We start from the raw sequence: 26,917 nt of genomic DNA on the forward strand, positions 1-26,917 counted from the left end.
CCAGGTTCCCTGCTGGAGGCCAGCCCTCACCCCAGTGCTCTGCAACCCACCACTGTGGACTGTTTCCAGAGAATGCAGATGTTGGCTGCTTCCTGGGGCTGTCACTTTACACAGAGGTAGGCCCACAGCCTCCTGACTCAGGTGTAGCCCTTAAGCATAGACTGGGGAAGAAGTATGGATTTTTCTTTTTAGGTGAAATAATGGAATTGTGGTTATTGATTAAAAAAATTTTTTTTCCTTTTTGTTGTGTTTTTTTGGGGGGCGGGGTGGGGGAAGGTAATTAGATTTACTTACTTAATGGAGGTGCTGGGGATTGAACCCAGGACCTTGTGCATGCTAGGCATGCACTCTACCACTGAGCTACACCCTCCTCCCTGGGTTGTTTTTTTTTTTCTTTTTCCAAGTCTTGTAGAAAAACATACATTCATGAAATGATGTGATATCTGGGACTTGCTGCAAAAAAGAGAAAGTGGGATGTTGAGATGAAGCAAGATTGGCCATGAATTAATTGTGATGCCAGGTGATGGGTACCCGGGGTGTGTGATACACTTCTGTCTGCCTTTATGTATGTTTACATTTTCCCAAAGTTCCAAAGAGAGGGACTGTCAGCAGGGCTTTGAGAGTCTGACCTGCTTGGGTTTTGACTTTAGCTCTGGCCCTCCCGTCTGGGAGACTTGAGACCAAAAGGAGCCTTGTTTCCTCATCTGTAAAATGGGGCAAAGCACGGCTGCCCCGAGGATTGCTGGGCAGGTTTTTAATGAAAGAATGCACCTAGTCCAGGACCTGGAGCCCAAGCAGCACTAGCACTCCTGTTCTGGCTGGGAGTCCGGGCCAGCTGACCCCTGGCTGACCCTTTGGGGCGGGGAGGGGGCTTACAGGAGGGGCCTGAGGGTCCCCCTCCTCCCAGTGGATGCACAGCCTCTGCCTTTGATGAAAGCATTGGTGGCTCTACCTACATCTTTGATTGGCTAGGACCTTTCTTGATACCAGGGTGGAGCTGGAATCAGCAGCCAGGTTCCTGGTTATGATTTCTGCTACAATATTGGGTGGCTGAAGCATTTATTTAGTTATTTGTTTTTAAACATTTTCTTTTGAAATAATTATGGATTCACAGTAAGTTGCCAAAAATGTGCTGGGAGGTCCCATGTACCTTTCACCCAGTGTCTCCCCCGCTCCCCCCACCACGGTCACCCATCCCTGGTGTATCTGGACTATAGCATCACAATCAGTCAAGTGACTGGTGCAACCTACAGAGCTTGTTCAGATTTCACCAGTTTTACAGGCACCCGTTTCTGTGTGTGAAGTATGTGTGTGCGTGTATTCAGTTCTGGGCAGTCTTAACACACGTACGGAGCCACATAACCAACTCCATACTCAAAATACAGAGCTGCCCACCACCACCAAGGAGTTCCCTCAAGGGAAGCCATTTGTTTTTCAAAACAGAAACAGCTTTTTTCCCTTCTGATTTTAAAAAAAGAGAAATTTTATGCAGAAGGGTGTCAGGAAGGATGTTTGCCACAACGTCATCAGCAACTTATTTTACTTTACATTTTGTACTTTTTAAATATCTGAGTTTTTTTTTTTTTTTTAGTTTTCTTAATTGAAGCATTGTTGATTTACAATGTTAGTTTCAGGTGTACAGCAAAGGAATTCAGTTGTGCATATACATACATAGATGTATTTTTTTTCAGATTCTTTTCCATTATGTTATTACAAGAAATTGAATATAGTTCCCTGTGCCATACAGCAGGTCCTTGTTGTTTATCTATTTTGTATATAGTAGTGTGTATCTGTTAATCCCAAACTCCTAATTTTTCCCTCCCCTGCCCTTTCCCCTTTGGTAACCATATTTTGTTTTCTGAATTTTGTTTTTATAATGAGCATGAATCATTAAAAAAAAAACCAACAAAGCTATTTTGAAATCTATCACCCAGATACACCGCTGCTGATGCTTCAGTGAACATATTTCAGACCTCTTTCTAGGCTGGTTCGCCTTTTCTTCTCTGTGACTTTCTTGCCCTCAGAAGACATTTTCTGGAGGGACTGCTGCTCCGACAGCCCCCTCTGGTGCGGCGGTGTTTAAGGGCTCTTCTGTAGGTGGGCCTTCTCATAGGAAGTGACATTAGTGGCCTTAGGGGGCACTTGGCCTCTCAGGGACTCTTGCTTGCTCAGGGAAGACCAAGATCAGCATCTGCTTCTTGCCTTTCTACTTGGTTTTGAGACCCAGCCCCTCCACCCTGCCCCCTCTGCTGCCCCCTTGGGTAGAGAGGTCTCACAGTCATGGATCTGGTCTCTTTCAATAAAAGTACCACAGTTTTAGATTCTCTGTCCTGCTGCCCCCTGAAAGTAGGCAGGACCCTTGCGTCTTCCCTACGGACAGTTCTAATCATCGCCCAGCACATGCTCTCCCTGAGTCGGCCCCGTGCCAGGCATTTGACACATATTATCTCCGTGAGTCCTCTGAGCAGCCCATCCTGGTATGTGTTATCTCCATCCCCAAGTCTCAGGCAAGGAGGGGAAAGCTCAGAGAAGTTAAGTGGCTCCCCTGGGTTACCAGCTGGTATGTGACAGCTGGGGCCCGAGACCACTAAACCCGTAGCCTCCCTTGCCATTAACCTAGGATTCCTTGTGTTTTCTTGTAGGTGAGCCCAGGCCAGCATGGGGGACTCCAGGGAAATTTGCCCTCATCTTGACTCAATAGGGGAGGTGACCAAAGAGGACTTGCTGCTCAAATCCAAGGTAAAGGATCAGACCTGGCGGGGCTGAGGCCCACACCCAGGGCCACCACATTCCTGGGGTGCAAACATTTCTGAAGCAGCAGAACTGGCTCCAAGTCTCTGCTTAGCCTTTTGTGTAAATGGAGAAGCTGGCGTCTGTTTGGGAGGCCTTCTGGGGGCTGTGTCCTAGCAGCCATTAATTACCATTTAGACCCATCCATCTGTGAGCACTAATGCCCTGTCCATTAGCGGTTGGAGTGGGTGCCCAGAGCATCTCCGAGGCAGGGAATGAGTCATACTCTGAAAGTCCAGGGAAATTTTGCACACGTGACCTGAGAAGGGCTCAGGGAGGCTGAGAGAGAGAAGGGGGACCTCTTGGAATAGGGAGGGTGTGTTGTCGTCTCTGTTTGTTAAATTAAAATTTTAAAGATAGGTAACAGTTTCACATGGCTCAAGAATGAAACAGTGTAAGAAGGAAAATGTCAAGTTCCCCTCCGACCCTTTGCAGCCTTTCCATCCCACCCTCAGATAACCAGGATCATTCGATGAGTTTCTTTTCTATCTTTTCAGAGTTTCTTTATGGGGGTACTTATTTTTCATTTTCCCCTTTATTATGTAAAAGGTAGCACACTATAGCCACTTTTGTACCATGGGCCTCATTCACACGGCAGGGTATCTCGGAGCTCTTTGGCATCGACACACAGCTCTCATCGTTAGTCTTGAAGTTGCATCGCTTTCATTGTGTGGACTCTGTAACTGCCCCTCTGTGGGTGGACACCTGGACTCTTTGTGACCTTCTGCCAATACAGTGTCATTGTGTTCGGGGGCAGAGCCACGTGTAGGGGCCATTCCCAAAAGTGGGGTTTGAATTAGATTCCTAAGCACATTTGCAGGTCTCCTTTCCAGACATCTGATGCTGGTCGGTCAGCCTCCCTGCGCCAGCAGGTTCTGGGGGCCTTTGGGCCTGAGCTGGTTTCGTCTGGGCCTGCGTGAGGGTGTGGTTCTTCAAAGTACCCATGGCTTCTTTTGAAGTAGTTTCGCATGTTACCAAACCAGGTTCATTTGCCCGACACACAGCAAGCCAAACCCCGAGACACCGAAGTTTGCAGCAAAGAAAGGGTTTGTTCCCAAGGCAGCCAAGCGAGGAGACAGGAGAACAAGTCTCAGATCCACCTCCCTGAAGGCAAGGGGCTTGAGATGTTTATGAGGTGAGGAAGCAGGGTGGTCTTCGGCGTGGAGAAAGGTGAGGTCATCACTGTTCTGTGCAGGTGTATCGGGAGGTTCATGCTGCTTTGTGGAATGCGTGTTCAAAAATGGAGGCACCTAGCATGATCTGGGAGTGGAGTTTTTGACCTTCTGACGTCAAAAGGTCATCCATCGGACACTTGCATGGGCACAGTTTTAGGGTTGGTGGTCCCAACCAGTCTTAGCCAGCCTGAATTGGACAAGAGCTGACTCCAAGTATCTGAAAGACAGCTTGAGCCTCTGTTACTATAGTAACTGTATGTCAGAGGGATTACCTGTAGGGGTTGTTAAGGAATCTCAGGATGTATTATATAGGCTGCATGAAGCTCGGAGGATGTGCAATTTGGAAAAGACAATAATTAAGGCCAGCTTGCTCAGGGAAGCCAGGCTTCAAGCAGACGGGGTTTATAACAAGCTGTTCCCCTAGCTAGTGTTCTATAAGACAAGCTTAGGAATTTCTGTTAGTCACCAATTTCTAGTAACCCCGTGGGGCATGGTTTCAGTGTGGTCAGGAGGAGGGGCAGAGCAAGGCTCTGGTGCATTTGCACTGTCTAATGCCGGGTGTCTCTCCGAGTCTGCTGAAAGGAACAAGTGAGACAAATGGAGAGGGCATCTCAGGGGATCTGAGAGCAGGCAGGAAGGAGATCAAGGAGGTGGGGAAGGGGGATGCAGAATGGGGAAGATTGGGCTGGGACGTGGCAGCCTTTTGGAAGTGTTTGTGCTTCTGGAGCAGAAAGACCTAGAGCATCTGGTGATGTCTCAGGCCTGCATGTCAGAGAGCGTGTCTTCAGTACTGGAAATCTACAAAATGAAATCAACCTTGTTTTAAAATACCCACAAGGGGCATGGGTTGAACAGGTAGCTCACAGTGGAGGAGAAACTCTTGAGAAAAGGTGCTTAACTTCACTGGTGGTCAAGGACATTGCCTGTGAGAGCAAGGTGGTGATTCCACTTTCAGATGGTGGAACACAGGCTGTTCTTAATTCAGGGCGGAGTGAGGGCGGGAAGTGGACCACACATTGCAGTGGGGTTAGGCCTTACTATAATTTTAGGGGTGCAATTCCATCTCTAGGGGTTTATCTGGTAGAAATGTAAGTACCAGTTATAAAGATACAAATACAGCAGTATTTATTGAGCATTGTTGATAAAAGGAAAATACTGGTGGCAGTCTGAATATTTATCAAGAAGGGAGTGAGTGAATAAATTGTGTCCCCATAACATGGGGCACTGTGCACTTACTGCAAAGAATGAGATGCAGTCTCTGTGTACAGACTTAGAAAGATGACCTTAAATAGTGACAAAAGCCTGTTACAGAGAAATATGTACAGTATGATTTTATTTTTACTAGAAATTACACAACCCCATCTATGCATATATGTTTATATAAGAGGAAAGTGTAAAGAGATATACTTTGAATTATTACAGTATCTATATATTATCTATAATATACTACACATTATATATGGCATATGTGTATCATTTAACTTGTTAAAACCGACATACAATACTTTTATCATTCAAATGACTGAAATGAAAAAAAAAACAAACTTCGGAAGGTGGGAATGAACTGTGAAATCAGAAAATCACAAAAGAGTTTACAAATTCAGAAGGGTCAGGAGCTGCTACTTTGAGTCCACTAAGCAGACTGACCTCCTGCCACCCTTAGCATCCTCAGCAAGAAACCCTGGATCGTAGATTGCAAGTCTCAGCCCCATTGTACGGGATGAGCTGCTTCACCTCAGTCCTGCCGAGAGTTCCAGGTTCAGGCTCTTTACAGATTCAGCCAGAATCTGGGCTTAGTGGGAAGGAGGCGTTCCCGTGGAGACCTGGGGGTCAATGTGGCCACCCTTGGGAGGAAACTGGGCTTTGCTGGTGGGAAGTTTGATGACCCAGGCTCCTCAGCTTCCCCTTCTGACCCTGCTCTGCAGCAAGGCATGACCTCTCTGAGCCTCAGTTTCTCTTCTGTAAAAAGGGGATTTTGATGGGACCTGCTGCACAGACTGTGGGTGGGATTACATGAACCAGGTAAAGAAGTTAGCTGGGTCCTTGGCCCCTTGTGATCCCTCATCAGGGGTCAGCTTTCACCCTGATTAAACACTCTGTAACTGCTACAGAGACCAGCACTGAGAATTCATCTCACAACTGGCAGAGGCACCCTGTAGAATCTCAGCTGGGAATTGCTGTTCTATGCATGCACAGACAAAATTACTTAGGACCCAATTCAAATATAACAAAGAAATCCTGAAATACAGTGAGATCAAAATTTCCTTTTCTCTCGTTGAGCAGTCTAGATGTAGGTAGCACTGATAGGGTAGCTCTGCCATTCTCAACACATGGCTTTTGTCTTCAGACCAAAGTGATTGCTTCAGCTCCTGCCATCACCTCTGCATTCCAGCCAATGGAAAGAGGAGAAAGAGCAAGGGTAGTGCAAAACTCAGAAGTGGCACATGTCACTTACTGCTGTCATCCTCTTAACTAGAACCGAGCCCCATGATCTCAGTGGGGGCTGGGAAACATAGCCTGCAGCTGGCTGCTCAGCCAAAATTCATGTAGCCTTTTATTAAAGGAAGGAGGAAAGATACTGGTAAATAAGAAGCAGGTTCTGTTATCCAGACCGCCAGAAACCTGGCCGTTTCCTGTGGTCAACAAATACATTCGTCTCCTAATTTGTACCAGAGTCTGTGAATCACAGGGGTAGACACAAACCATCCCTGTTCCAGGAAGCCCATAGTCTCGATGGGGAGAAAGGCATAAATAAATAAGTGCAACGAAGAAAGAGAAAGAGGTGTGGAGAGAGATCATATTAAGGGGGCTGTTTATTTAAGCTTTCAATGATCATAGTGAAAATGTTTTTACACGTACATAGTAAAACAAAATTCAAACAGTAAAGTTTAAGTGCCTGTATGGGCTGTCCAGGGCCTTCTGAGGCAAAGTGTCTCAGCTGAGACCCTCAGGGTGCGTCTGCAGCGCACACCCCGTGGCTGCTCACTCTTCCCTCTTTCCTCCTTGCCTCGCCTCACACAGGGCACCTGTCAATCATGTGGCGTTGCTGGACCGAACCTGTGGGCCTGCCTCCAGGTAAAGTATCCTTGCAGTTGTTGGGGGCGTGAGGCCCCGTCTAGACTCTGGGCTGGGAATATCCGTCCCCCTGGGCACCGCCGGAAACCTTGGGCGGGGACACAGGACATGAATGTCTTGGGTGTGGTTCCCAAACCCAAGCCAAGAGGGCTCCAGAGTCCGCCAGTCCCTGGGCCAGCTGCCCTGGCAGCCATTAAAAATGACAAGAGGGAAAAGCAGGTTGGAGGAGACTCTGGACTGAACCATCCCATAGGCATTAAAGGCAAAGTTCTATCCTCACACGTGTGAGCGATTTGACATAGGTGTCTTGGCTCCCAGCCCTGGCACTTCTTAGTAGCAGTCTGTCCCTGGGCCAGCCTGGGCCTTTGTTTCCCTGTCTCTAAAGTAGAAGCCATGACACTGACGATTGTCCCGCCTTGTGGGTACCTCACCTTAGGGTAGTAATTGACAAGATGATGCCTGCACTGGGCTTAACCAGGTATGGGGGCCGCAGGCAGTGTCCAGTTAAATACGGTTGTGTTTTGATTATTATTGCTTACTGAAAAAAAGTAGCAGTAGTTGTAGCAAAGTCTGCCAGTTTTCTCTGGATGGTAGAATTATGGGTAATTCTTTTATCTCTAACTTTGTAGCATTTTCCAACTCTTCTGCAACTATGTATTGCATTTTGTAATCATACTAAAAATGACTGTTTAAAATTTCTTTTAAAACAAATACAAGTAGAAACAAAAAAGACAGCCCATGGTGGCAAAAACATCACAGTTCAAGCCTGTCTTTGCAGAAGACATAGGAACCCCCACGGGACTTTGGCTATATCCTTTTAGGCCTGTCACTCGGTATAAAATACCTCACAAGACACTGTCTGGGCCTCAGGGGACAGCAGAGGTGCGAGATGTGGTCTTCCCTCCTGGGAGCCCACAGATCTTCTGGAGAGACAGATACATCCTTTGCGACTCAGCCCAAAGGTCATTTCCTTGAAAGGCCCTCACCATCCTGTACAGTGCTGACTGCGGGTGGAAATGACACCAAAGCACCGCAAGGCGGAGGCCCGCAGTGGAGAGGCACTTGAGAGTGGGTAGATCTGGGATAGGAGAGTGCAAGGCCAAAGGCAGGCCCCAGGGACACCGTGGGGCATGGAGGTCAGCACCGGTCCACAGCCACCTTTGCCCATTCGGTGTCCCCATTAGAAAATGTCTGTGAGATCCGAGCTCCCTGAGGAAAAGTGTGCATCCCATTAGGAAGTGGGGTTTTGGTGAAAAAGGGATGGGTGGTGAGGGAGAGGATCTGGCACCAAGCAACCAGGACTCGACTTTGCCCAGATCTGGCTGCAACCCTGCCTGGGCTTCTTGCAGGAGAGCAGCAGCCCAGGACGCAGTGTCTGTCTCGCTCAGAGGCAGGGGCAGATTCTTGGTGGCCATCCCTGCCCATTGCAATCCTTGAGTGTAAGTCTGTGTTCCTGCAGGGTGGCAAGACCTCAATCCTTGTGGGTCCTGTTGCCGGAAGATGGGCACACTGACTCACCATGCTGGCACTGTCCTCTTGGCTAGCCCCAATCCACTCTTCTTCCCTCCCCCCAGGTCGCCTGCCCCTACGTTGGCTGCGGAGAATCCTACGCTGACCACAGCACCATTCACGCGCAGGTGAGCATGGGGGCCAGGAGCGTGGGCTCTGCGGACAGACAGCCCAGAGTTCAAACCCCAAGTCTAGCCACCCCCTAGCTCCATCCACCCACTCTGGACCTCAGTGTCTATGCATGTAAAATGGGAATAATCATAGCAGAGAAGTAAGATGATGCGGCTGCGAGCACATGGCACGTGTCTGTGTTTGATAAATGGCAGCCCTGGGCACTCCCGGCTCGAGGGGAGCAGATTGTGCGCTTCCAGGCCTCTATCCTGATGGGGCCTTTTACCGAGGCCTGAGAGTCAGGGCAGCCCTGATGCAGGCCTGGGCACCTGTTAGGCCAGTGGCTCCTTCTTATTTAGGATCTTGCCCTCTAGGTGAAAAAGCACAACCTGACAGTGAACCTGACCACGTTCCGGGTGTGGTGTTACGCCTGTGAGAAGGAGGTGTTCCTGGAGCAACGGCTGGCGGCCCATCCCCCTGGCCCCCCACCCAAGTTCTCGGAGCAGGTAAGGGGGTGCAGCAGGGTCAGTTGGTGGTGACATGTGTCGAGGACCACGGCAGTCAGTCCCAGGCAGTGTCTGTTCCTGCTCAGCATTCTTCAGGTGACTTTGAGGGGCTCATGTCAGCTGATGCTTGCTGAGCCCCAGCTCTGCACCAGGACCCCTGTGAGGGGCTGCAGACGCGGAGATGACTGGGAGCAGGGCCGCCCTGAGGGAGCTCACAGGCCTTGGGTGAGCCCGAGGCCACAGGGCAGGTGCACATCCTTCCCGGCCTATGGAGAGCTGCTGGTGACCATCACTGCAGCCCTTTCCATGGTAAACACCTGGAAACCCACCAGGGCAACATGCAGCCCTTAGAGGAAGCAGGCCAGTGAGCCCCACACAAACTACCTGGCCTCAGGGAGCGGTCAGTTTATCAGCCGTCAGAGCTCCAGGGAGGCCGGGTGTGTCTGTGTGTGTGCAGTGCTGTCTCTCCTCCACATTGACGTGACCTTCACATGATGGGCACTCGATAAGTGTTTATGGAATATGTATGCAGACATGGCAGATGTTTATGATTCTGTACAAAAACTATAAAATAATATATACAATATCCTGTTTTGCAGGGGGGTGTGTAGTAACAGTTAAAAAGCTGCATAGATTGTCCAACACGAGGAATACAGCCAATAATTTGTAATAACTGTAAATGAAAAGTAGCCTTTCAAAACTGCATAAAAAATTAAAATTTAAGAAAAAGCGAGGGGAAAAAAGCTACATAGATAAAATAGACTATCAAAGTGATTGGCTGGGGGACTTTGGATTGCCAGTTGTATTTTCTTTGTTTCTATTTTTTCCCAGATTTGTTATAAATAAGTTAATTTATTACTGATCATTATTGTAAGTAAAATAAAAGTCAGAGTTCCCAGGGCATGGCTGCCAATGCCATCTCTTTTCATGGTGTCCTCTGCTCAGATGGGCTGACTCAGTGCAGGCTCGGGGGCCCCCCCAACCCGGGGGCATATGAGCCTCGACCCCCACCCCTCTCCCTCCTCACCGCCCTGGTTTCCTCACTCTGGTTCTTGAGCACAGGACTCTCCACCGCCCTCCCACCCTCTGAAAGCCGTTCCTATCGCTGTGGCTGATGAAGGAGAGTCTGAGTCAGAGGACGATGACCTCAAACCTCGAGGTAACAGCGCCACGCACTGTTCTGCTCAGGCAGGAAGGGTCCCAATGGCCTGTGGGCTTCCCTGAAGTGCCAGCCACCTGGCTGAGGCCTGGCAGTCCTCGTCCCCATCTCAGCCGCGTGCCCCTGGACGGCCGTCCCACTGCACACGGACAGTGGGCTGGGCCGGGCAGCGGGCAAAGGGGCCCATTGGTTAGTTTCCCTGAGGTGAGCGGAGCTGCTTTGAGCCGGAACCACGTTAGCTGAGTCGGCAGGTTTCTGGGGTAGAGCGAGCTGTGAGCTGTGAGTTTCTCGCCGGGACGGGACGCTCACCTTCCCCTCCTCCATCTGGTTTCCCAGGCCTCACGGGCATGAAGAACCTGGGCAACTCATGCTACATGAACGCGGCCCTGCAGGCCCTGTCCAACTGGTAGGTGTTCCCCCATCTAGGGGGCGGGGGCCGGGAGCTGTCCCCAGGAGCCCTGGAAACAGCGGCCGTGGCCCCCGGGCTGGGCTGTGTGTGTGGCCCACAGAGGCCTGTATGTGGATACACATCAAGACTCCTGAAAGCACACGTGCCCTTCAACCCAGCAACCCCTCATATGGGAATTTATCCTAAGGAGGGACCCGAGATGTTGAGAAAGCTCTGTGCAGGGATGTCCGTCATTCTGTTGTTTATCAGAAACAACCTAAAGGTCCATAAAAATCACAGACTTATTGTAGGCCATCCTTACAGTGAGTACAAGAAAAAAATGGTGCGAGACAGTATTTATTGAAATGGGAAGGGATTCAGAATACGATAGGTAGGAAAGAGGAGATGGTAAAGCTCCGTGTGGTGCAATCCTACTTTAGGGGGAAATATTAATTTCCATCTAGGGTGGGCTATCAGCTCCCTGGCACTGGGCCATGGCACTCAGTCTACTACCTGGTTGAGGTTCCGTGTGTGTGTGTGTGTGTGTGTGTGTGTGTGTGTGAGAAGGAGGGACGGATGGGGGAAAAGTCTAGGAGGATATGCCTCCAAATCTTCCGAGTGGCTATCCTCACATAGTGGGATTGAGGTCAATAATTATCTGTATTTTCTAATTTTTTTTACAATGAATGTATATTTCTTATGTAACTGGATAACAATAACAAAGAAAAGGGAAGTAGAGGAGATGCCTTCAGGCTGGGGAGGGTTTCCACAGACGGGAGGAGCAGGCGATGGTTCCTCTCTCATTTATACCGTTTCCCAACACCATCTCATTCAGAGGTGTGAGGGTTAGGACTTCAACGTATGAATTTTGAAGGATACAGTTCAGCCTTTAACAGGTGCGGTCCTTCAGGTCATCCGTGGGCATTTCTGGTTCCAGTCTGCCACGGTCCGTCCCATACAAGAAGCTTTTGCTTCCCTACCTGGCTGTTTCTAAATGATGCCATATTCCCCTCCTTGCTCTTCTGACCTGGCCGCCGGCCCCGCCCCCAGCCCTCCGCTGACCCAGTTCTTCTTGGAGTGTGGAGGCCTGGTGCGCACAGACAAGAAGCCCGCCCTGTGCAAAAGTTACCAGAAGCTGGTGTCTGAGGTCTGGCACAGGAAGCGGTGAGTGACCGAGTCCCTGACCCTGGGCAGGGGTGTGGGGACGAGTTTTCTTTCCATGCCTTGATAGAGACCATCCTATGCCTTCAGCCTCTCACAAAGCCCTTTACCCTGTGTGATGCTTACGACAGCTCGTGGAGGTGTGGGTCCCAGCTAACCGCGTTTCACAAATCGGGGAACTGACGTTCAGGGAGATTTAAGTGTCTTGCTCAAGATAACACATCTTGTGAAGGTGGAGCTAGAACTTGAACCTGGTGTTGATTGGAGCTGGCAGCCACTTCGCAGTGTGTGTGCCGAGGTCCGAGACACATGGTGACCACTTCTAGGCCTCGGCCACAGCTGTGCACGTAGAGGAGGACTTCGGAAGTGGTGGCTGGGCCCTGACCGATCAGGGGCTCCAGCTCAGTGTAAAAGGGTTAAACCAGAAGCTTGGGTTAGAGCTATTTCTCCAGGAAAAGTTAAAATTGGGAATAATTTAAAATGAGTATATGGACATATACTAAATATAAAAGCAGATTATTACACAGTATGATGCAATATAATTCCAATTTTAAGAAGCCAAAGTTGAAGTGTTTATCTGCCTATAATTTTGTGTATGCGTCTGTCTTTTCATAGAAAAATCTGGAAAACTTAATGGCAGTTATCTCTGGGTGGTGCTGTTAGTGGTGATCCTTCTTCCTCTTTTTTTTTGAAGTTTTCTGGTTTTCAATAATGAACACATATTACCTTTGAAATTAGAAAACCACAGTAAACTTTTTTAGAATGAAAACAGTTTGAAGGTAGGCTTGTCGTGGGCTGGTGGGATGGACACCATCCCAATCAGGAGCTCTGGGCTGGCCAGACTGGTGGGGTGGCTGCCTGCCAGCCCTCGTGGGCTTGAGTCACTCAGAGCAGGCCCCCTATACTAACACGTCTGGTCTTCCTACAGCCCCAGCTACGTGGTTCCCACCAGCCTGTCCCATGGGATCAAGTTGGTCAACCCGATGTTTCGAGGCTATGCTCAGCAGGTAGGCCATCCATGCTGCCCAGGGGACACCCAGGCTAGAACCTGCCAGGCCTGGCTTTGAGGCCAAGACCAGTGTGGAAAACGGCAGCAGCAGCTCAGCGTTGCAGGGTGGGGCTCCTGGACCAGACTTGCTGCCTGAGCCCTTTCTGTGTATGAGGCTGTCGGAGCCTCCCAGCAACCTGCTGGTGCTCTCCCCACTTGACAGATGGGGAGACTGAGGCTCAGCAGCAAAATCCTTGCTCAGTTACCACGGACCAGTTACACAGCTGGCACACAGCAGAGGGAAAATCTGACCTTAGGAGTCTTGACTCCAGGTCTGCGTGCCTCAGCACTCACTCAGAACAGCCCATGATTTCTCATTGCTCAAACCCCAGGCAGAATTTCACATTTATTAAATTAAACGTTTTGATGGCAAGTTTTTGTAACTCTAGAAACCCCTTTGAAGCCGGTGATGTCTTTCTATGGCATAAAATCACAGGACCAAGATGAAGCAGAATGCAGCCACACACCTCCCCCGGCCCAAGCTGGCTATTCGTGGGGCCCAGGTCCCTGCCCTAGCCTGCCCTGTGGCCTGGGGTGTCACTGCTGGGCTGCAGCTGGGGCCGCACCTGTTTGCATGGCCAGTGCTGCTGCCTGAATGCCTTCGGATCCCCCTTCAGCCCCCACCACCTTGCCCCCATCCTCCCCAGGATGAGAGCTGCTGGGCGATTCTCTGCTCACACCCTCAGTTGGATGAACACCAGGCTCTTGCCTGAGAGACCCAGCGTGGCCTGAGCATCGCCCTTTTGGGGGAGTGGTAAGATCCACAGTGACCAGAATCCCTGTGGCACCGTTTATTAAGTGATCACCTCCTGCCACATAAGTACAGCCCTGTGTATCCTCACAGAGCTCTCAGGAGGTGGGCCCTGTCGGCACCCCCGCGTTACAGGTGAGGGGCTGAGGCTCAGCGAGGTTCTACAGCCCGCTCAGGCCACACAGGGTATGGCGGCAGGGATGGGATTCAGGCCTCGCCACAGTGCGGCCCTCACTGTACAAGGCACCCTGCTGGCCCTCAGGTCTCAGAGAGGACACCATGGAGCAGGGCCACTTGGCTGTGGCCTGACATCCACCCAGACTCCAGAAGCATCCCTTTCTCTGGTTCTTGGACAAAAAGTACATTTCTGAGTCTGGAACCTACAAGCATCTCTTAATGGCCAGAAGATGCTGTCTTGCTTCCACATGGCTTGAGATTTGAGCAATGAATACAGGGTACTTTTGTTAAAAGGGAGAACTGGAAAGAAAAGTAGATGATGTACTGAGGGCCTGTTTCTTAAAAGAGCCTTTCAGTGCCCATGAAACAGGACACGTCTCCTCCCCGACTCCCTAATGCTAGATGAGCTGGTGGTCAATTTCTCTGATCTTTGTATTTGACACTTTGCCTAAGGAAATCCATCCAGAGCCCTGCCCTCCCTCTGCTAGAACTGAGAAAACGAGGCCCCTCTCTCCGTATCAGTGACCTGAGCCTTTCTTTGGTATTTGGCTGGGTCTGGCCACTGCATGATTCCCGCCCCATGTGGATAGGAGTTGGGCCAGGGGGCTGCTTCTCAATCCAGGTCGGGGACTTGTGAGGGTCAGGACTGGACTTGAACCCAGTGGCCCCTCACGGCACTGAGTTCCCCCAGCTGTCAGAGGCCGGCCACCATCATCTTCTGAGCTTTTGAAGCACCTCCCGTGTTCCCTGCTCCTGACTTGGCAGTGCACAGTCTGGGCCAAAGGCCTCACTGGTTTCCTGCTGGGTTGCGACCTAGTCACGGAGTAGTCAGAGTAACAGCGAGATTTGCGAGCCAGCCAGCCTGAAGTGGCAGCTTAGTCTGACTCATGCCCAGGCCCTTGGAAAGCCTGCTGTCCTGCCACAGGTCACAACGGTGAGGGAAGGTGTGGGCACGGGGGCTGGCGGAAGGCTTGGGTGAGCAGAGGGAACCAGAGGCAGAGTCGAGGATGCGGGTGGCCTGGCCTGCCTGTGGCGTTGCTCCCTGCAGAACTCAACTGAGCGCTCCCGTGCGCACATGCCCTCAGTGTCACCTGTCAGTGGGCTCCCGCCTACCTCACTGTCCCCTCCTCTAGAAGGCAGGGTGACTTCAGTGGCTGAATGTGATACGTCTGCTCTCTCCTTGCTGATTGGAAGCAGGGCAACAGGCGATGATGAGCAGGAGCTGGGGAGTCAGGTGGACTGGGTCTGGATCTCTGCTCTGCCACCTCACAGCTGCGAGGCCTGGGAGGGGTCGGCCTCTCGGACCCTCGGTGTCCTCCGCGGTAGAAGCCGGTTAGGGCAGAACTGCTGTGGCGGCCCCTGGGAGGGGTGCCCATGAGGGCCCCTGGCATCCGCCAGCAGAAGCAGCGGGGTGCTTGTGGCTGGTCGCCCGCCCCTGCCGACAGCAGCCCCTGGTTCCAGGACACCCAGGAGTTCCTGCGCTGCCTCATGGACCAGCTGCACGAGGAGCTCAAGGAGCCGGTCGTGGCGGCCGTGGCGCTGACTGAGGCTCGGGACTCGGACTCGAGCGACACAGATGAGAAGCGGGAGGGTGACCGGAGCCCGTCAGAGGACGAGTTCCTGTCCTGCGACTCCAGCAGCGACCGCGGTGAGGGGGAGGCGCAGGGCCGCGGCAGGGGCGGCTCGCAGGCCGAGGCGGAGCTGCTGATGGCGGAGGAGGCAGGCCGCGCCATCTCCGAGAAGGAGCGGATGAAGGACCGCAAGTTCTCCTGGGGCCAGCAGCGCACGAACTCGGAGCAGGTGGACGAGGACGCCGACGTGGACACCGCCATGGCCGCCCTGGACCAGCTGTCCCCGGAGACGCAGCCCCCGTCACCGCGGTCCGCCAGCCCCTGCCGAACGCCAGGTACCAGCCGGCCGAGCGGGCCGCCACGGCCCCGCCTGTCCAGCAGCAGCTGCTGTGGGCAAAGCACCACTGGGCAGTAGACTGCTCAGTTCCCCACCTGGGGGACTCTCCTAGTAGACCCGATTTCCGGATGAGAAATCGGGTAAATAACGTATCCAGACTCACTTGGCCAACAAGGAGCGAGATTCAGACCGGCCCTGAGCTCCAAACCCTCCGCTGGGAACGTGACGTGTGTGGACAGCACCCTCTTCCTGATGCTGGGGGCTGGGGGACTGGGGTGGGCACAGGACAGAGGAGCCGTGGAGGGTGCAGGCCTCGGTCCCGCGAGGAGGCGCTAGCAGGTCTTCCGACCCGGCCTGGAGCGGGCTAGCACGGTCCCCCTCTGCCCCCAGAGCCGGACAACGAGGCCCACATGCGCAGCGCCTCTCGTCCCTGCAGCCCCGTCCACCACCACGAGGGCCACGCCAAGCTGCCCAGCAGCCCTCCACGCGCGAGCCCCGTCAGGATGGGGCCGTCCTACGTGCTCAAGAAAGGTTCGGAGGGACGGGCGGGGAGGGAGGGTCAGCAGGGCTGCCCCTCGAAGGCTCTGGGGCTCGCGGAGCTCGGGGCAGGGGGTGGAAATCGCGCCCCTCGCTGCCGTCTGCGCGCTCGTTGCCAGGGGCTGCGGCACGCACTCCTCGCGCAGGGTCTCTGGACCCTCCTCACACGGCTGGGACACAGTGACTGAGGCACCAGGAGGTGAAGTGATAGCCAGTCACTCAGATTGACCCCGCTGCCGGCCGAGCGAGCCCCAGCACCCGCCCCTTGCCCCAGACAGGCCGGTGGGGCGGGGCCTAGTCCAGTGCTGTGCCCCCAGCCCAGGTACCGAGCGCCGGCAGCCGCAGACGGAAGGAGCAGCGCTACCGCAGCGTCATCTCAGACATCTTCGACGGCTCCATCCTCAGCCTCGTGCAGTGTCTCACCTGTGACCGGGTGGGTGCTCTGGGGGTGGGGAGGAATGCCCCAGGGCTCGTCACTCAGCTTGGGGCTGAGGCGCTGGTTCTCTGCCTGGTGCCCCCGGCCTTTCTCTGGGGGTGGGCGTGAGTCGTGGGGCTCCCGCATCCAGGGCTTGGGGAGCAGACTCTCTGCCCCACACCTGCTGTCTGGTGACTGGGGTTTGGGGTGCAGACTGCTTGGTTTGGGCTAGGTGGAACCCCGGAAGATGGAGACCTGGGCCAACATTCAGCCGCTCCCCACCAGGTGTCCACCACAGTGGAGACGTTCCAGGACCTTTCGCTGCCCATTCCTGGCAAGGAGGACCTGGCCAAGCTCCATTCGGCCATCTACCAGAACGTGCCGGCCAAGCCAGGCACCTGTGGGGACACCTACGCCGCCCAGGGCTGGCTTGCCTTTATCGTGGAGTATATCCGACGGTACACCCACCATCCCGCCCGGCCTTCCTAGGACTCAGCCCTACAAGCGATAGACTTTAACAACGAAATACAAGCGTTTGCAGAGATGAAGTCGTAGTTTGGAAGAGAGCTTGTGGCTGAAGGGTGCTCGGAAGTTAGCTCAAGGGGTGGGATGGCCTGGTTTGGGTAGGCCTGTGGATTGGAAGGCAGGTGATGATGGGGAGTGTGACCAAGTGGCAGGCAGAAAGGAGGGTGGGCCTGGCCCTGCGGGGAGAGGCATGGGAGGCTTTCCGGAGTCTCCACTGTGTGCCACAGTGCCTGCCCTACCTGCCTGGTGTCGGGAACCTGTACTCTGCCCAGGGCACAGACCAGTGCAACTGGGGCCCCTTTGCAGATGAGGAAGATGAGGCCCAGGGAGAGGCGATGTCACTCTCCAAGGACACAGAGCTGCTGGCTGGTGGTCCCTGGTTTCTGGCTCCAGACTTTGGCCCATTCCATCCCCCAGGCCGAGCTGCCTCTCTGGGCCCAAACAGACCTCAGCACAAAGGCCCTCAAGTCTCACTCTTGCCCAGGCCCTAGCAGCATGCACCCCCCCACCCCTCTTCTTTCTCTGTAGGTTCGTGGTATCCTGTACCCCCAGCTGGTTTTGGGGGCCAGTCGTCACCCTGGAAGACTGCCTCGCTGCCTTCTTTGCTGCTGATGAGCTGAAGGGTGAGTGGCCTGGGCTGGCCGCGGCGGGGCTGCTGGCTCAGCATATAGTTCAGGGTTTCTGGGACGCACTGTCAGTATCCTGCCCCTCCTGCCTGCCAGGCTGGGCCTGAGACCCGCATGCTCTCACAGCCCCACCACCTTGTAACTCTTAGGGCTTCACCTGTTTTTCTTTAATTTTGCATTTCCTTGATTATTAATGAGCTTGAACCTGTGTGTGTCTGTGTGTCTGTGTGTCTGTGTGTGTGTATTGACTGTATTTCCTATTTTGAAATTTCCCATTCCTGTCCTTTTTCTATTTTTCTGTTGAGTGTTTGGCATCTCATTAACTTTTGGGGAAACTCTTCTTGTTTAATTTTTAATTGTGGTAAAATATCCATAATGTAAAATGAACCCTCTTAACCATCTTCACTGTTCAGTAGTAGTAACTATATTCATATTGCTGTGCGGCCAGTCTCCAGAGCATTTTCGTCTTGCAGAACTGAAACTCTCTGTACCTTAAATAGTAACTCCCTATTCCCCCTTCCACCCAGCCCCGGGCCACCACCGTTCTACTTTCTGTCTCTATGAATTTGACTACGCTAGATACCTCATCTAAGTTGAATCATACAGTCTTTGTCCTTTTGTGACTGGTTTATTGTACCTCTTAGTATAATGTCCTCAATGTTCATCCATATTACAGCGTATGTCAGAATCCCTTCCTTTTTAAAGGCTGAGTAGTATTCTGTTGCACGGAGGGACCACATTTTGTTTATTCATCATCTGTCAGTGGACACTTGGGTTGCTTCCACCTTTTGACCCTTGTGAGTAATGCTGTGATGAGTGTGAACATGCAGATATCTCTTAGAAATAGGGATTTCATCTCCCTTGGTGTATACCAAGAAGTGGGGTTGCTGGGCTATATGACAATTCTGTTCTTAACTTTTTGAGGAATCCTCCACACCATTTTCCATAACTATACCAAATTACATTTACAGTTACATTCCCACTAATCTCTACATCCTTGACGACACTTTTATTCTCCTGGGGGGAAGGGTACAGCTCAGTGGTAGAGCACGTACTTAGCACGCACAAGGTTCTGGGTTTAATCCCCAGTACCTACATTAAATAAACAAACAAACAAACAAATAAATAAAGCTAATTACCTCCCCCCACCAAAACAAAATAACAACAAAAAACAAAATTAGAAGAAAAACCCACTTGTATTCTCTTGTCTTTTTAAAAAATCTCTTTTTGATACTAGCTATTCTAACAGGCGTGAGGCGATACCTCACTCTGCTCTTGATCTGCATTTCCCTGGTGATTGAGCATATTTTCATGGACCTGTTGGCCATCTGTGTGTCTTCTTTGGAAAAATGTCTATTTAGGTCCTCTGCGTATTTTTAAATTGGATGACTTGTGTTTTGCTACTGACTTGTATGAATTCTTTACCTATTTTGGATGCTAACCCCTCACCTGATACATGGTTTCTATTTTCTCCCGTCCTGTAGGTTGTCTCTTCATTTTGTTGATTGTTTCTTTCGCTATGCAGAAGTTTTTTAGTTTGATGCATTTCTGTTTATTTTTGCTTTTGTTGCTTGTCTTGGTGTCATATCCAAAAAATCATCGCTGAGACCAATGTCAAAGAGCCTTTCCCCTATGTTTTCTTCTAGGAGTATTATGGTGTCAGGTCTCACATTTAAGTCTTTAATTAATTTCATGCTAATTTTTGTGAGTGGCATAAAATAGGGGTACAGTTTCATTTTTTTGCATGTGAATATCCAGTTTTCCAACCTACTTGATAGAAAAGACCATCGTGTCCCCACTGAGTATTCTTGGCTCCCTTATCACATATTAGTTGACTATATACACGTGGGTTTATCTCTGGCCTCTCAATTCTGTTCATTGGTCTGTGTGTCTGTTTTTATACTGTTTTATACTGTTTTTACTGAAGTTTTGTAGTAGAGTTTGAAATCAGGAAATATGATGCCTCCAGCTTGTTCTTCTTGCTCAAGATTGCTTTGGCTATTTGGGATCTTTTGTAGTTCAGTATGAATTTTAGAACTTTTTTCCTACATCTATGAAAATGTTATTGGATTGCATTGAATCTATAGATGGCTTTGGATATTTAATGTATGGACATTTTAACAATATTTATTCTTCTGATTCATGACCACAGGCTGTCTTCCCGTTTACTTGTGACACTGGGTGGGAACAATTCAGTCTTCCTCCTGTGTGTCTTTCCTCTACTGTCACACAACTACCCCACAGCGCTTTTGACACCAGATGTGTGGGGGTTTTCCCACACCAAGCAATTATGCGACACCAGCCACTATCCTACGATTTAACTCAATTCAGACCCTATCTACCTGGAAAGAGCATCAGATCCCATTGGTTAAGGACTCAGTCTTCCAAGACTTCTCCCTCCCCAACTTTAGCTAAGCTTCTGACTGACTGGCTACAGATGGAAGGTTCCAACAACTCCTTCCTTGGGTTCAATTAGAGCAGCTAGAGTGACTCAGAGAAACGTTTTACTTACTAGCTTACTGGTGTGTTAGAAAAGGGTATAACTCAGGAACAGCCAGATGGAAGAGGTGCGTGGGGCAAGGTATGTGGGAAGGGGCATGGAGCTTCCATGTTCTCTGAGAGCGACGGTCTCCCTGATCCTCCACGTGCTCACCAACCTGGAAGCTCTCCAAACCCCATCCTGTTGGTATTTTTATAGAGGCCTCCTTAACTAGTTAACAATGATCAGTTGTTAACTCCGTCTCTAGCCCCTCTCTCCTCTGTGAAGAATGCAAGGTAGGGCTGAAAATTCCAGACTTCCAATTATGGCTTGGTCATTCTGGTGGCCAGCCCTGATCTAGAAGCCCACCTGGAGTCGTCTCATGAGAACAAAAGACCCTGCCATCATCTGGGAAATGACAGGGGATTCAGGAGCTCTGTATTAGAAGCCAGGGTCAAAGACTAAATATTAGAACAAAAGATATTCCTAGTGCCCTTATCACTTAGGGAATAGTACAGGAAGTCTTAATCAGAGAAAAGCAAGAAAAATAAATAAAAGGTATCCAAATAGGAAAAGAGGAGGTAAAATTATCTGTTTGTAGATAACATGATCTCTTACATAAAAAAACCTTGAGACTCCACAAACTGTTAGCACTAATAAACAAATTCAGTAAAGTTGCAGGATATGAAATCAATGTACAAAAACCAGTTGCATTTCTATACACTAAAAATGAAACATCTAAATGAGAAATAAACAATCCATTTACAACAACACCAAAAGCAATAAAACAGCTAGGAATAAACTTAACCAAGGAAGTGAAAGATTTATACACCGAAAACTGTAAGACACTGATGAAAGAAACTGAAGATGGATGTGAGATAACAGAAAAAAATAATCTGATTTCCTTTTTTAAAAATTTATTTTTATTGAAGTATAGTTGATATACAGTGTTGTGTTCATTTCTGGTGTACAGCATGGTGATTTGGTTTTACATATATTTTTTAAAAGGTACTACTTTTCAGAAACATGGAATGCTTCATGAATTTGCATGTCATTCTTGTGCAGGGGCCATGCTAATCTTCTCTGTATTGTTCCAGTTTTAGTATATATGCTGCCAAAGCAAGCACTGGTTTCCTTTTGGTTTCTTCTTTGATCCCTCTGTTGGTCAGGAATTTCCACATATTTGCGAATTTTTTAGTTTTCCTCCTGTTACTGGTTTCTAGTTTCATACCATCATGGTTGGAAGAGACACAAGATATGATTTCAGTCTTGTTAAATTTGTTAAGACTTGCTTTGTGGCCCAATGTGTGGTCTGTTCTGGAGAATGTCAGTGTGCACTTGTGAAGAACACGTGTTCTGTGCTGTTAGATGGAGCGGTCTGTTTGTGTCTGTTAGGTCCATTTGGGCTATGGTATTATTCAGATCTGTTGTTCCCTTATTAATTTTTTGTCTGGATGATCTGTCTAATATCAGAAGTGGAGTATTGAGATCCCCTACTATTGTTGCTTCAAGTATGCAGGTGCTCCAATGTCGGGTGCATGTATGTTTACAAAAGTTACATCCTCTTGATGAACTGAACACTTTATCACTATATAGTGACCCCCTTTGTCTCTTATAACTGATTTTGGCTGCAAGTGTACCATACCTGATGTAAATACAGCCATTCCTGCTCTCTTTTGGTTACCACTGCGTGGAGTAGCTTTGCCCATCCCTTTGCTTTCAGCCTCTGTGTGTTCTTGAAGCTAAAGTGAGTCTCTTGTAGGCAGCATGTTGTGGTTTTATTTCCAAAGCATAAGTCACTACGTGCACTTTTCCCCCACTTCCCATCCCTGATCACCTTTGTCTCTTTATTTGCCTGCCCTAGGTGACAACATGTACAGCTGTGAACGGTGTAAAAAGTAAGTATGTGCATTCTGGGAGCTTCTCCCAGACTTCCGTTTTCCATCTGTGGTCCATCTGTGCTCCACATACTCCCCCCGGGCTCCCCGAGAGAGCTTGATCCTGACCTCAGAGCGACCAGGGTGGGAGGGGTGCTCCTCTGTCTCTTGGCCCCCTCCCTGGGACACTCACGTCTCTCGCTGCTCTCTCCTCCCAGGCTGCGGAATGGGGTGAAGTACTGTAAGGTCCTGCGGTTGCCCGAGGTGAGTGGGACAGCTGCCTGTCGCCTCTGCCCGCAGGGCCTTCTCCACACCTGCGCGGTGGCGTGCAGGGCCGAGGCCAGTCCCCTCCTGGACTCAGGAGGCCCGTGGAGACTGCTGCTCTGTCTGGGAGATGCCCTGGGAGGGGCTGGCAGGCGGGGAAGCTCATTGTTCAGCTTGTAACTTGGCGCCCAGCTCTCTCCTCCCTCAGCACGTTTCATGAAGGCAGGAGGCAGGTGTGGGGGTGCTGAGGGCACCGTGTGGAGTGAGGCAGCTGCGGGGCTGTTGGGAAGGCAGGCCTTTCTGAGGAAGTAGCGTCCAAGTGAGCCCAGAGGACGCAGGCTGGTGTCGGCCTGGCGGAGGGAGAGTGGGAAGGGAACAGGTGTGCAAAACACCAAAGCAGGAATGGGCTTGGCTGAGGCTTGTGGCTGGAACAAGAGGAGCGTGGCCCAAGACGTGGGGCCAGACAGTGCTGAGCAGCTGTGGGGAGCCTTTGTGGAGACACCTCTGCTACAGGCCCATCCCGCTAGTGCAGCTCAGTCACCTTCCCCCTTCATCCGGGGAAGGAGCTGACCTGACCCGGCCCCCATGCACAGTCCTTTGATGTGTTCAAATGGAGTCAAGTGCCAGGCCATCGGCTGGCCTGGGCCTCTGGAAGGCTCTAGCTGCTAGTTTCTTGTCCTCACCTGGATGACAGGACCCGAGTGGGACAAACAGTGGGCCAGTGGGTGTCCTGGAGCCCCACCTTGAGAACCCCGTCAGGTTACCAGGGTCACAGGGCCCTCGCCAGCCCTGGAGTGACCGACCCCTCCTCTCTCTCCACCCAGATCCTGTGCATTCACCTGAAGCGCTTTCGACACGAGGTGATGTACTCATTCAAGATCAGCAGCCACGTCTCCTTCCCCCTCGAGGGACTTGACCTGCGCCCCTTCCTCGCCAAGGAGTGCACGTCCCAGATCACCACCTACGACCTCCTCTCGGTCATCTGCCACCATGGCACGGCAGGCAGTGAGTCCCGCCACCCTGCCACGTCCCTGTCCCCATCCCTAGGGTATCTGTCACCTGCCTGCCTCTCCTGCCGCAGGTGGCCACTACATCGCCTACTGCCAGAACGTGATCAACGGGCAGTGGTATGAGTTTGATGACCAGTATGTCACCGAGGTCCACGAGACAGTGGTGCAGAATGCCGAGGCCTACGTGCTCTTCTACAGGTGTGGCCCCGGGCAGCAAGTTGGGGCCGGCGGAGGACAGTGCCTGGGCCCCCGCCTGGCCGCCTGCAGGCCTGGACACCCTGCATCTGCTCCCCAGGGCTTCTCGGGTGCATGTGGGGGTGGTGGAGCCTAAAAGGGCTTTAGGCTAGGGAGGGATAAGGATTTGGGCTTTTAAGAAAGAGCCCTGTGGCTGCTGTAGGGAAAGCAGGAAACCCAGGATGTGGGTTTTCTCTAGTGGTCCTGGTGGAAGGTGATGGCGGCTAGAACTCAGGCAGGGGTGGTGGGGCTGCTGGGGTGCAGATGGAGGATGCCGAGGGGTTTGGGGCTGGGACCTTCCTGCCCAGGGCGTGGCCCAGGCCCAGCCCCTCCTAATCCTACCCTGCTGCCCCAGAAAGAGCAGCGAGGAGGCCATGCGGGAGCGGCAGCAGGTGGTGTCCCTCGCGGCCATGCGGGAGCCCAGCCTGCTGCGGTTCTACGTGTCCCGGGAATGGCTCAACAAGTTCAACACCTTCGCCGAGCCGGGGCCCATCACCAACCACACCTTCCTCTGCGCCCATGGAGGTGAGGCCGCCTTCCCTGTGGTGGGGTGCGGGTTGGGCAGGGCGTGGGGTGGGCAGGCCGAGCCTCCAGCTCTCCCTCCCTGTGCCTTCCTCTGCAGGCATCCCGCCCAACAAATACCACTACATTGATGACCTGGTGGTGATCCTGCCCCAGAACGTGTGGGAGCACCTCTACAACAGGTGAGGGGAGGCTGGGCTGGCCTGGTCCAGGCCGGGCACTCAGCTGGGCAGGAGAGCAGGCCCAGAGGGGGAATGTCACCTTGACCCCATGCCGCCCCCACTCAGGCAGCAGGTCAGCACCAAAGCAGTTGCGGGGCCCCCACCGAATGGAGGCTGCGGGTCCTTCTGCAGGTAGGAGTGGGGTCCCCACAGGATCTGCGGCTCCGACCCCGCCACCAGCCCCCAGGACAGGCTATGCCTGAGCCGCAAATGGGTGGGGTCAGGCCAGCCCAACGAGCCAGGGCAGCTGGGGCTCCCGGCCTCTCTCCTTCCCCACCGCCTGAAAAAGATACTGAAAAAGACACATGCCTTTGTGGGCATCCAGCCGGACCCTCCCAGTCACGTGGGATGGAAACCTGGCTCAGGCAACAGCAAGCATATCGGCCCCTCTCACAGCCGGTCGTGGGGGTGCTGGCTGCTCCCTGCCCGGCTCGGGTGGTCGTGGGCTTGGGCTGCCTGGCGCCCTCAGGTTCAAGTTTGTCAGGACCACTAGCATGTGGTTCTCTTGTTGAGGAGAGAGACCCCACCCAGGCCTGGGTCACTCTGCATACGGCAGGCAGGATGGGCTGCAGCGGGGAGGGTGGTCAGGCGGTGGGGAAGGAGAGAGGCCGGGAGTCCCGGCTGCCCTGGTTTGTTGGGCTGGCCTGGCCCCACCCACTTGCAGCTCCGGCATAGCCCGCCCTGGGACTGGTGGCGGGGTCCTGTGGGGACCCCACTCCTACCTGCAGAAGGACCTGCAGCCTCCATTCGGTGTTGTCCTCAGAGTCAGGCCAGGTGGGCTTTGGCCACCACAGCTCCTGCCCAGTAGCCAAGAGAGGCAGCAAGAGTGTCGCTGTGTCCTTTGGCCAGTGAGCAGATGCTGTGATGCGCCGGCCCTGGTGCCGGCGCTCTGCCCGGTGCTGCCGGCTCTCGGACGTGCAGGGAGCCTGGCGTCTTCCGGACAAGTAAACAGACAGAGTGTAGAGCTCTGAAGGAGCCCAGTGGGTGGGCCAGGGCTGCCTCAGGAAGCCTCGCTCTCTGGCAAGTCCCACCGCCTCCCGCCCCAGAACTTCCCAACTCAAGGCTCGTCTTTCTCTTTCTCTTTCTCTCTCCCCCCAACCCTGGGTGCAGGTTTGGGGGTGGCCCTGCCGTGAACCATCTGTACGTGTGCTCCATCTGCCAGGTGGAGATTGAGGCGCTGGCCAAGCGCAGGCGGATTGAGATCGACACCTTCATTAAGGTACATGCAGAGCGCGGTGGGCAGGTGCATGGGGGAGCGGGCCCTGGGGACGGAAGAGCTGTATGCAGCCAGGCCAGAGTAGCCAGAGGCCTGGCCAGACATTTAAGATTTTCACTGGCAGAAGGGGTTGGGCTTAGTAAGTTCAGGTCCCTCTGCTTGGTGGGCGATTAAGCAGCCATTTAAGGAATAGGCACTGCCTTTGGGGCTGGGTGAGTCTTCATTGCAGGGGGCCTGTCCTGTGTGTCGTGGGATGTGTAGCTGCATCCCTGACCTCTGCCCACTCGATGCCAGTGACACAGGCAGATGTCCCCTGGGGGGCAGAGCCCCTCTTTGGGGAACCAGTGGGCTCTACAAACTGACAGGGAAAGATGCATAAAGTGAAAAAAGCAAGTTGCAAGACAGGGCGCAGCGTGATCCCACACAGGAAAGGGCCTTCTGCTGTGGATGCAGGTGTTTGTAGAGACTGCGGTCCCTGGAGCCGCTCAGAACAGGCAGACTCAGGGACCCTGCATCATTCAGCAGGAGAGGACTGGGTGACAGGCATTAAACGCCCTGCTCTGTGGCCATTAAACAGTGATCTGTCACAATAGTTAACGCGTGAGCCAGTGGACGCTTTCTGTTGGGCAGAAACAGAATCTACTGTCTTATGTCCATTGGGTTTTTAAAAAGTTATTGACAAGAGGTTCACCAAAATGTTCCTGGTAGCTATCTGAATGGTGGGATTGTGGAAGATGTTCAACTTCTTTGAACTGTTTGGGAGTCCTGAATTTTCTGAGTTTTCTAAGAGTCTGGGGTGGAGATCTGTGGGGTGTTGGATATTCACGCTGACCCTTCCCTCTGCTCCCGCTTGGCCCGGCCCCGCCCCACCCAGCTGAACAAGGCGTTCCAGGCGGAGGAGTCACCCAGCGTCATCTACTGCATCAGCATGCAGTGGTTCCGGGAGTGGGAGGCCTTTGTCAAGGGGAAGGACAATGGTGAGTCACTCGGGGGCCCTGGCAGGTGCCTGACACTCCCCCAACCAGGAGGGACTCGGGCTGCCCACCTGCTGGGCGTGTCCCAGGAGGTGGATGCCGGGCCATGGCTCCTGACTCCCAGGGCGCCCAGGGTCTGCGCCACCCCTGAGCGGCCTTTCAGCAGGAGCAGAGAACAGGGGTACTAATCTTCAACCCCGTCTTGGGATCACTGTCCCCACCCCGACCAGGACGTCTCGCTGCAACAGGACAAGCCATC

General features: G+C 52.3%; 1 protein-coding gene and 1 non-coding gene across 3 annotated transcripts in view; one reads left to right on the forward strand and one right to left on the reverse strand.

The window, feature by feature from the left end:
- The window catches only part of USP20 (ubiquitin specific peptidase 20), a 43,031-nt gene that overhangs the window by 12,895 nt on the left and 3,219 nt on the right, over positions 1–26,917 (forward strand). The window contains exons 2-23 of one of the 2 annotated variants that reach the window (XM_072960269.1): positions 5–116; positions 2,643–2,739; positions 6,987–7,040; positions 8,615–8,677; positions 9,035–9,166; positions 10,229–10,325; positions 10,662–10,731; positions 11,764–11,877; positions 12,803–12,881; positions 15,312–15,756; positions 16,149–16,289; positions 16,613–16,728; positions 16,996–17,168; positions 17,764–17,858; positions 22,205–22,238; positions 22,436–22,481; positions 23,306–23,486; positions 23,563–23,689; positions 24,081–24,250; positions 24,348–24,429; positions 25,579–25,687; positions 26,559–26,661. In XM_072960269.1, the coding sequence (XP_072816370.1) occupies positions 2,659–2,739; positions 6,987–7,040; positions 8,615–8,677; positions 9,035–9,166; positions 10,229–10,325; positions 10,662–10,731; positions 11,764–11,877; positions 12,803–12,881; positions 15,312–15,756; positions 16,149–16,289; positions 16,613–16,728; positions 16,996–17,168; positions 17,764–17,858; positions 22,205–22,238; positions 22,436–22,481; positions 23,306–23,486; positions 23,563–23,689; positions 24,081–24,250; positions 24,348–24,429; positions 25,579–25,687; positions 26,559–26,661 (2,512 nt within the window). In that variant the 5' untranslated portion in view covers positions 5–116; positions 2,643–2,658. The remainder of the gene's footprint in view (positions 1–4; positions 117–2,642; positions 2,740–6,986; positions 7,041–8,614; positions 8,678–9,034; positions 9,167–10,228; positions 10,326–10,661; positions 10,732–11,763; positions 11,878–12,802; positions 12,882–15,311; positions 15,757–16,148; positions 16,290–16,612; positions 16,729–16,995; positions 17,169–17,763; positions 17,859–22,204; positions 22,239–22,435; positions 22,482–23,305; positions 23,487–23,562; positions 23,690–24,080; positions 24,251–24,347; positions 24,430–25,578; positions 25,688–26,558; positions 26,662–26,917) is intronic. The other variant, XM_072960270.1, reaches the window with a different exon arrangement.
- LOC116280392 (U6 spliceosomal RNA) lies at positions 21,361–21,467 on the reverse strand. Its single transcript, XR_004189781.1, has one exon. It is a non-coding gene; the product is annotated as a U6 spliceosomal RNA (small nuclear RNA).

This window comes from Vicugna pacos, chromosome 4 (genome assembly GCF_048564905.1).
Source record: "Vicugna pacos chromosome 4, VicPac4, whole genome shotgun sequence".
NCBI classification, from domain to species: Eukaryota; Metazoa; Chordata; class Mammalia; order Artiodactyla; family Camelidae; genus Vicugna; species Vicugna pacos.